The sequence below is a fragment of the Dermacentor andersoni genome, chromosome 8 (genome assembly GCF_023375885.2).
Source record: "Dermacentor andersoni chromosome 8, qqDerAnde1_hic_scaffold, whole genome shotgun sequence".
Classification (NCBI taxonomy): Eukaryota; Metazoa; Arthropoda; class Arachnida; order Ixodida; family Ixodidae; genus Dermacentor; species Dermacentor andersoni.
The window spans coordinates 2888234-2898816 of NC_092821.1; the positions used below are offsets into that span (position 1 = coordinate 2888234).

Consider the following 10583-nt stretch of genomic DNA (forward strand, 5'->3'; position numbering starts at 1 on the left):
AATTATTTGCAACAATATTCGCACGACAAATTAACACATCCGTTTCACTAGGACGTTATTTAACGCACAGAAAGAAGAATAGCACCTAAACAGTACTTGCACGACAAGTAATACAACAGTTTCGCTGGGCCGATATTTATCACAATGTAGCGATGAGCAACCACGTAGACCTGTAAAGTATCGGGTTCTCGCGGGAGAGAAAATACCAACACACGATCTCTTAGCATAGCATTATTTTTAATCAGCTTTCGGAACGCTAGCCCGTGCCGGACGTGCCAGCCGCTCGTGCCTCGTATAGACGCGAGCGTGTACGTAACTCTCATGCGACGCCGAGGCTGCTGCCGCTACAGAGGGCTACCGCCCTAGAGAAGAGGAAAGTTCGACGAACCATGGAAAGTCGACGTGACGCGGCGTGTCTTGGCGTTCGTATTGGGGGTCACGTGCGGAGGCGGCGGCGAAGGATGCAGCAGGATTGCGTCGCATACTGGTGGAGCCGTTGGCGCTGGTGCTTCAAGGTAGGCGGGTTTGAGCCGTTCCAGGGCAATTATGTCTGATCGGCCGTTGACATGCACGACAAATATCGTTGGATGGCGCTCCAGAACACAATATGGCCCGGAGTAGTGTGGCTGCAAAGGCTTCCGCACGGCACAGTTACGCACGAAAACATGGGTAGCAGAGGTGAGTGCGGGAGAAGCGTACGGAGACCTTGCATCTTGCGGACGTGCAGGCACGGCACGTATCTGGCTGAAGAAAGCTTGCAGTTCGGCAACGTAATCGGCAGGTGATGGCGTCGGTGTTTTGGTGGTGGCGACAAGGAAATCGCACGAAAGGCGCAGGTGAGTGCCGTGGACTACCTCGGCACAGGAACAACCTAGTTCGCTCTTGAGTGCGGCTATTGTGCCAAGTAAGACGAGGGGCAAAGGTAGGACCCACTTCTCCGGCGATTCATGCGCCATGAGGGAGGCCTTGAGATGCTGGTGAAAACGTTCAACTAGTCCATTGGACTGCGGGTGGTAAGCAGTCATGCGAAAACATGTCGTTCCGAGTAGTTTGAGTAGCTCGTTGAAGAGTTCTGAGTCAAAGTGCCGACCGCGATCAGTGATTACTGTAGATGGGCAGCCGAACCTTGCGATCCATGTAGACGCGAAAGCTGCTGCAACAGTGGGCGCTGAGATTTCAGATATAGGTGTAGCTTCTGACCACCGTGTATAGCGCTCGATGCATATCAGTATATAGCTGTAACCTTTCGAAGGTGGGAGAGGGCCGACGAGATCCCGGTTTACGGTGTCAAAACGAGCATCCGGTGGAAGAAAAGACTTGGCAGGCAGAATGGGGTGACGCTGGATCTTAGAGCGTTGACACGGCAAACAGCAGCGTACCCAATCGCGAACTTTTGCGTTTTTAGCCGAGGCCGAACGAGGCGGGTGTAAAGGAGCTTCTGTGTCGCGCATACGCCAGGATGCAACAGGTTGTGCACGGCTTAGAATGGACGTCTACGAAGGGATGCCAGAATGTATGGTCTAGGTGTGTCGGTAGAAGTATCGCAGACGACGGACGTACCCTCTGGGCCACAATGACGTCCTCCCATTTCAGGGACGCTGACGAATTCCGGAGTGTACGAAGTTCGGTGTCGTGACGATGGTGACTGGCGAGTAAGTCAACCTCGATGCTGAAAGGTTCCAACGTCAATGTGGAAACGGCAATAACGCGACTCAGAACATCGGCTGGAACGTTGTGGGTGCCCTTGACGTGGCGGAACGCTTTTGTAGACCCGGAGAAGTAGGAAAGGTGTCGAATCTCGAGGGGCGAGTAACAGGACGCCGACCGATTCGTTGCATGCACAAGGGGCTTGTGGTCAGTCACGACAGTGAATGCACAGCCTTCTAGGAAATGGCGAAAATGTCTGATAGCCAGGTAAACGGCCAGAAATTCACGGTCGAACACGCTGTAGCGGAACTGCGCAGGCTTCAGTTTCTTGGAGAAAAACTCGAGTGGATGCTACGCATTGTCGATGAATTGCTGCAGAACGGCACCAACGGCGGTGTTTGAGGCGTCGGTCACGATAGCAGTGGGCGCGTCTGGTTTTGGGTGTCTAAACAGCGTGGCATCGGCGAGGGCAGACTTGACTCTTGTGAAAGCGTCGGTGGAATCTTCAGTCCACTGAATCACTTGTTTACGTTTGGTTGCCAGCAGAGCGTCTAGCGGAGCCTTAAATCGCGCGCAATCGGGAATGAATCGGCGGTAGAAATTGACGAATCCGAGAAATTGCCGAAGTTTGGTGAGTGTGGGTGGTCGGGAAAGGTTTTCGATGACACGAATCTTGGACGGCAGTGGTCGAATGCCGTTAGCTTCAGCGATATTGAAACGTGAACTCGTTTATCTTTTACGGGTGAGCGCTTTTAACGTCCAAGAAATGTTATCGCTCAGCACAGGACGCGCCTACATGTATCGGAAGTTTCTAGAATGTTATCGGTGCATCTATCCGCTGTCTGTTGTCGCCGAACCTTGTGTTCGCTGATTGCATGCATGCGCGATGCTAATGATGTAGAACTTTGTTCGGTTACTCTGGAACGTTCGGTTACTCTGGAGCATTCGACGACTGATGTATCAAAGCCAACGCGCTTGACTCGCTCATAAGATTTTGACGATCGCCGACTGCGTTCGCCGTTGTCGCCGTTCCTGTTTTTGTGTGCACAGGTTCGCCCAATAAAGGTTAGTTTCGTCTTTCACAGTATTAATACTGTGTTCTTCATACGTGACATCACGTGACACCTGGTCGAGGTGCTTTTCGTTCATGTACCGGACGCCCCCGACAAGCCGTTATCCAAGCCCGGACCGCAAAGAAAACACCAACGTAATCCCGGACCATCGAGCAAGCCGCTGTCTTGAACAGCTGACACCGGAGCACGGCCTTCTACCTGACAAGACCAAGAAGATTGTGACCAAGGCAACCACAATGGCAACCCCAGTGTCACCGATCGTATTTCAACAGCCCAGAGAGCCCCCTACCTTCCGTGGAGCTACGTCGGAGGAACCGGAAACCTGGCTGCAAACCTTCGAAAGGATCTCGACCTTCAACAACTGGACCTCTGAGGATAAACTACGACATGTGTACTTCTCCTTGGAAGATGCCGCGAGGACTTGGTTCGAGAACCGGGAGTCCACCCTTTCGACATGGGACCTGTTCCGCAGTAACTCCGTTAGGACGTTCACGAGCGTTGTCCGCAAAGAAAGGGCCGAAGTTCTGCTGGAAACCCGAGGCCAACTACCTACTGAGACCATCGCCATTTTCACGGAAGAGATGACCCGTTTTTTCCGGCACGCTGGCCCGGAAATGGCCGAAGAGAAAAAAGTGCGTTTCTTGATGCGAGGCGTAAAGCAAGAACTGTTCGCCGGACTGATCCGAAACCCACTGAAGATCGTAGCCGAGTTCTTCAGGATAGCAATAGGGGCTTGTTGGTAGGGCATATCTTATATTGTTATAGCGCAAGCTTGACACGGACAACAGAAGGCACATCTGACACACACAGCGTATCTGACACACACACCGTCAAGCGCTGTGTGTGTCAGATGTGCCTTCTCTTGTCCGTGTCAAGCTCGCGCTCTAACAAAATAAGATATGCCGAGTTCTTGACAGAGGCAACGACGATTCAGAAAACTTTAGAAATGCGCACTATGCAATATGCCCGTCAAGTGCTCACACCTCAGTGCGCCATCCAAGCACTGGTCTCCGGTGATCTCAAAGAGACATTAAGGCCATGGTGCGCAAAGAAATGCGCAAGGTCTTGCCTTCCACGCAGCCTAAAGTCGCCTCGATCGCTGACATCGTGAAAGATGAGGTTCAGCGATCGCTTGGAGTTCCTGAGGTGCAACCTCAATTACCACAGCCCCAGCCAGAAGCGATGACCTACGTCGCCGTCGCACGCCGTCAAAGTCCCCCTCCCCGACCGCGCCAGGGCCCTGTAACGCCCCAATTCCGTCGTCCGCCACCGCCGCCAGCATGCCCACCCGTCGCCCAGCGCACCTACGCGAGGAAGACGAACATTTGGAGCGCCCCCAACCACTGCCCACTCTGCTACCACTGCGGCGAAGCTAGCCATGTGTACCGCCGAAGCCCATACCCCGACCTCGGATTGCAAGGCATCGCCATCAACGCAGCGCGCCCGAGGGAAGATGAACGCCCTCGTCACATCGCCGACTACCTCGCCGCTACTCAGTGGAGCCCTTGACGACCGTCCCGTTTGCCATCACCAGGCCGCTACCTGTCGCCGCAGCGCAGTCCATGAACTGGCCCAGCCCGGGGCCGGTCCGTGGGCTCATATCCGGAAAACTAATAGCAGCGACTGATGAAGGTGCGGTTGCTGTTCGCCGAACTGACGAAGATCCTCCGCCGCCTACGAAGACTACGAAGAGACTACCTCGACGACACAAGGACACGCCGCTGTCCCGATGAAGTCTGGAAGCAAAGAATACACAGACGAGAGATCACCTGACGATGCCACGTACCAGCGACAGGTCAACGCGACGCAGCCGTGATTCGACGCCAAGGCCTAACTGTAACGCACGACAAGGAACCACCGACTTCGACGTGCTCCTCGACGGCAACGCAGTCACTGGCCTCGTAGATAGAGGAGCCATTTACTCCATTATGAGCGGAAGCATCGCCGCCGACTTGAACAAAGTTAAGGCTGCATGGGAAGGGCCCGTCAATTCGGACCCCTGGAGGACACCTCATAACGCCGACTGGAATCTGCACGGCAAGAATTACCATTCATGACCGGACGTATGCTGCCACCTTCGTTATCCGCCAACAATGTTCACGAGGCGTCATTCTCGGCATGGACTTCCTGAACCAACACGGCGCAATCATCGACCTGAAGTCGAAGTCAATAACGCTGTTGGAAGATCAAGCTATACCACCGGTGAGCCCTCGTATTCACCACGCCTTCAGTGTGCTCGAAGATCAAGTGAGTATCCCGCCTCGCTGCAGCATTGTTATTTTGGTCAGCACCGAAACACCCGCTGGCGTAGAAGGCGTCATCGAAGGCCACCAACGTCTACTGCTCGACCGTGAAATTTGCGTCACAAGGAAGATTGCTCGACAGCGCGGAGGAAACATGAAAGTGTTGCTGACAAATTTCAGCCAGGAAGTCAAGCACATCAACAAAGGCATGACGTTCGCATACATCAAGGAAATTCTGGAGACCAGCAATACGTTTGACCTCTCGGATTCTGCCGCATATACCCCGACGACCGTAGTTCCCGAGCCAGACTTCCAAATAAATCCAAGTCTCCCCATTATTAAGCAGCAACAGCTCAGATGTCTGACGACGGTACAAAGACTGCTTTTCGACGTCATCAAGAATTCGGCAAACACCAGTCGCAAAGCATTGCATATTAACCGAAGAGTTGCATATTTGCAACTAATTATGCAAAAACCTGTTCTTTTTAGTGTCTTTTCAGTTGTTGCCTTTTTTTTTTTGCTTTCTACATGACCATTCCTTCGATGTTTGTATTATTGTTTGCCCCCACCCCTTATGTAATACCCCACATTGGGCCCTTAAGAGAATAAAAAATAATGATGATGATGATGATCAGTGAGCTCGACCACTCCGCCAGAGCCCTGACCTAGTTTCGACGCGTGAACGCGAAGCTATACGACAACAAGTCGACGAAATGCTGCGCGGCGACATCATCCAGCCATAGAAAAGCCCGTGGGCATCTCCTGTTGTCTTATTGAAGAAAGAGGGCGGAACTCTATGCTTCTGCGTCGATTATCGTCCACTGAACAAGATCACGAAGGAGAACGTATAGGCTCTCCCACGGATAGATGACGCATTGTATCGTCTCTGCAACGCTAAATACTTCTCGTCGATGGACCTCAAGTCGGTCTACTGGCAAATACAAGCCGATGACAGGGATCGCGAAAAGACCGCCTTCATCACGCCAGACGGCCTCTATGAGTTCAAGGTTATGCCATTTGGCCTGTATTCGGCACCTGCAATGTTCCAGCGCGTGATGGACACGGTTTTAGCGGCATTGAAAAAGGCAGACCTGTGTTGTTTACTTGAATTACGTCGTCGTCTTCGCCGGAAATTTCGACGATCACCTAAGGCGGCTGGCGACAGTACTAGAGGCCATCAAGTAATCAGGGCTTACTCTGACACCGGAACAGTGCCTCTTTGCTTATGATGAGCTTCTGTTTCTAGGCCCCGTCATCAGCAAATCTGGAGTCCACCCCGACACGCAGAAGACAGCTGCCATCGCAAAGTTCCCGCAGCCCATCGACAAGAGGGCAGTGCGTAGATTCCTTGGTATGTGTGCCTAATATAGGCGCTTTGTCAAGGAATTTTCATGCATCGCGGAGCCGCTAGCACATCTAACCGAAGTTTATGTCGAGTTCAAGTGGGAAACGCCGCAGGCCGATGCATTTCAAGAACTCAAACGACGCATGCAGTCGCCGCCGGTACTTGCACACTTTGACGAGGACGCCGATATCGAAATCCACACTGACGCCAGTAGCCTAGGCCTCGGTGCCGTCCTAGTTCAGAAGAAAGACGGACTTGAACGGGTGATATCTTATGCTAGACGGTCGCTGTCAAAAGCGGAAGGTAATTATTCTACTACTGAAAAGGCTTGCTTCGGCATAATAGGGGCTACAGCAAAATTCCGCCCTTACCTTTATGGCAGGCCATTCAAAGTGGTCAGCGACCATCACGCGTTGTGTTGGCTAGCTAACTGAAAGGACCCTTCAGGACGACTGCCGCGGTGGAGCCTCAGACTACAAGAATATGACGCCACGGTAATCTACAACTCCGGACGAAAACACTCTGACGCCGACTGCCTATCACGCGCCCCGATCGATCCCCCGCCGCAAGACGATGAAGACGACGACGCCTTCCTTGGAATAATAAGCGTGGAATATTTCACTAAACAGCAACGAGGAGACCCGGAGCTAAAAGCCCTCGTCGAGTATTTCGAAGGGCACATCGACGCTGTCCCAAGGGCATTTAAGCGTGGATTGTCTTCCTTCACGCTGAAAAATAACCTGCCCGTGAAGAACTTCTCACCAGCCCGCACCAACTAACTTCTTGTTGTTCCGTTAGCGCTGCGTCCAAAAGTACTGGAAGCCCTACATAAGGATCCAACCGCTAGGCACCTCGGATGCTCCCGGATACTGTCGAGGACACAGGAACGGTATTTCTGGCCGCGTCTGACCGCCGATGTCGCCCGTTACGTCAAGACATGCCGAGACTGTCAGCGGCGCAAGACACCACCGACAAGGCCAGCAGGATTACTACAGCCGATCGAACGTCCTTGCCGACCATTTCAGCAGATCGGGATGGATTTGTTGGGGCCGTTTCCGACGTCAACATCCGGAAATAGGTGGATCATCGTGGCGACGGACTATCTCTCCTGCTTCGCTGAAACTAAAGCTCTATAGAAAGGAAGCGCAGCCGAAGTGGTGAAATTTTTCGTCGAGAACATCCTGCTGCGACATGCTGCCCCAGAAGTTCTCATCACCGACAGAGGAACAGCCTTTACAGCAGAGCTCACCCAAGTCATTCTGCAATACAGCCAGACAAGCCACTGGAGGACAGCTGCTTACCGCCCGCAGACGAATGGTCTCACGGAGCGCCTGAACAATACCCTCACCGACATGCTAGCAATGTACGTCGACGTCGAGCACAAGACGTGGGACGCGATCCTGCCGTGCGTAACCGTTGCCTACAACACGGGGGTGCAAGAAACAAGACAGGTCACAACGTTCAAGCATGTTTACGGCAGGAATCCGTTGACGACTCTAGACGCGAGGCTGCCGCACGTCTGCGACAAAGAGAATATTGACGTCACCACCTATCTCCAGCACGGCGAAGAAGCTCGACAGCTCGCCCGCCTGCGGATGAAGAACCAACAGAGGACCAACAGCCAACACTACAACCTTCAACGACGCTATGTCAAGTACCAGCCCGGCGACCGTGTTTGGGTTTGGACCCCTCAACGCCGACGAGTACTCAGCGAGAAGCTTTTAGGCAGCTATTACGGACCATCTAAGATCATCCTACGCATTGGCGCACTCGACTATGAAGTCGTGCCAGACGGTATTTTGCTGTCAGAGCGGCGCCGTTCACGACCTCAAGTAGTTCATGTTGGGTGGTTTAAGCCGTTCCACCAGCGCTAATGAACTTTGGAGACGTCGCAGAGCTGAACTCCGGACTTTTTTTTTGGATTGTCTCACCTTGGGCTTTGTTTTTTGTTGTTTTATTACTTTACCAAGTGACCTTTTCTGTTTCACTCTCCTGTTATGTTTGTAGCATAGGGACGATGCCTTTTGAGAGGGGGTAATTGACACGTGAACTCGTTTATCTTTTACGGGTGAGCTTTCAACGTCTAAGAAATGATATCGCTGAGCGCAGGGCGCGTCTACATGTATCGGAAATTTCTAGAATGTTATCGATGCATCTATTCGTTGTCTGTTGTGGCCGAACCTTCTGTAACCTGATTGCATGTATGCGCGAGGCGAATGGTGTAGAACTTTGTGGAAGGCACGCGTGTCCCAGTGGTTACTCTGGAACATTCGATGACTGATGTATAAAAGCCGACGCGCTTGATCCGCTGATCAGATTTTGACGATCGCCGACTGTGTTCGCCGTTGTCGCCGTTCTTTAAGTGTAGCCTGTTTTTGTCGGCACAGGTTCGCCCAATAAAGGTTAGTTTTGCCTTTCACAGTATTGCTACTGTGTTCTTCATACGTCACTCCAAGTGACAATATGACCGAGGAACTCGAGTTCGGGTTGACCTAATTCGCTCTTGGCGGCGTTGATTACAATTCCTTCACTGGCAAGGCGTGAAAACAGCAACCGCAAGTGCTGAAGATGTTCTGCGGAAGAGCTTGCGACGAGAAGGTCTAATGTATGCAGAAACAAAACACAAACCTCGGGTGACGGAATCGATGAAACGCTGAAAGGATTGGCCCGCCTTCCGTAAATCGAAAGGCATGCGGAGAAATTCGAAAATACCGAAGGGTGTGGTGATGACAGTCTTGGGAATGTCTTCTTCAGCGACCGGTAGTTGATGACAGGCACGAACGAGACCGATCTTAGAAAAGATCGTCGCACCGTGCAACGCTACCGTGAAGTGCTGAATGTTCGGTAGAGGGTAGCGATCAGGAACTGTACCGTTGTTTAAGCGCCCGGTAATCGCCGCATGGGTGCCAGTCTCCCGTCTTCTGAGGCACCATTTGAAGTGGTGATGGCCAGTTACTGGAGGAAGCGCGGATGATTCCAAGTTGCAGCATGTGTTCGAACTCCGTGCGAGCGATCTTGAGTTTCTCCGGGGACAAACGCCGGGATCGGAAATAGACTGGTGGGCCGGAGTTGTCGATGTGATGGCACACGTCATGCTGCACCGGATACGTCCAGTCTGGCAGGCGCTTCAAAGTGGGACAGTCGCGTAGGGGCGCGGCGAAAGGTTTGTCCAACATGGCAGAAATATGCGCTATCAGCGATGTGCGAGATGATGGGGCGCCGGGAACGGATAGCTGGGTCAAGGAGTCGATAAGACGGCGCCGTTGGATGTCGACAAGGAGTCAGTAGTTGTGCAAGAAGTCTGCTCCGATGACTGCGCGATGGAGGTCTGCAGCCAGGAAAATCCAGCGGAACGCTCGTCGAAGGCCAAGCTGTAGCATGACGAAGCGTGACGAGAAAACTGGAATCCTGGTGCCGTTGACCGCTTGCAAAAACGACACAGGTGTCGCTTTTCGGTGGGAGTGGTGGGCGAGGAGAATTACGACGTCAGCTCCTGTCTTGACTAAGAACCGTTGTCCCGTAACTCTGTCCGTCACGTAGAAAAGGCGACTTGTGTGTTGGGCCGACCACTCGTCGCCGTTAGAGGTCGGCAGGCCTGTTTTCTTGCCAAGCGCAGGGACGCCGACAGTGACGAGCGTCGTTTCCAAAACGTCAGTGGCAGTAGCAAACGCCAGACGTTGTAGCTCATGTTTCATTGCGGGTGCCCGTGCGTCTTGGTTTCCTGGAACTACGGCTGCGTGGGCGACGAGATGACCTGCCGCAATGTTCCGCTCCACAGATTATGCGTTCCAGGCGCTCACACAAGGAGTCGAGCGAAGATTGCGCTGCTGAAGAGCAGGGAAGGGTTTGCAGGGCGTTTGTATTGTCACCCGGAGACGATGCCGTGGCTGCGGTCGTTGGGGTGGCTACTTCCATGGCTTTGTCGGCCAAAGCGGCAAGTTCGGTAAGGTGTCCATGGTAGAGGGTATCGCCAGGACCATGTGCACGTTAGCCAGCAGTCGTTGCAAAAAAAATTTGCGCAACAGCGCGTCTTCAGTGGATCGCGCGCTGTTTCTGAGCAACTGCCTCATTCGGCGAAGAGGTTGACTAGGGCGTCGGTCGCCGAGTTTTTCCGCGGACAGAAGCTGCTGGATGCGAGAACGCTGTGAAGTCGCTGTGCGCTATAGCAGGGCTGCCTTGAGATCGTCATAGGCGGCGGCAGACAATGGGGAGTTCAACAAATCTGCTACTTTGTCAATGGCGGCGGGCGAGAGCGCTGCAACGGCGTAATGAGAC

The 10583-nt window shown here is 53.0% G+C and overlaps 1 protein-coding gene across 1 annotated transcript; it reads right to left on the bottom strand.

Annotated features, from left to right (window-relative positions):
• Positions 1–362: 362 nt before the first annotated feature.
• On the bottom strand, positions 363–1025 carry LOC126526715 (uncharacterized). Its single transcript, XM_050174571.2, has one exon. The coding sequence runs from the start codon at positions 1023–1025 to the stop codon at positions 363–365; it is 663 nt and encodes a 220-aa protein (XP_050030528.2).
• Positions 1026–10583: the final 9558 nt, after the last annotated feature.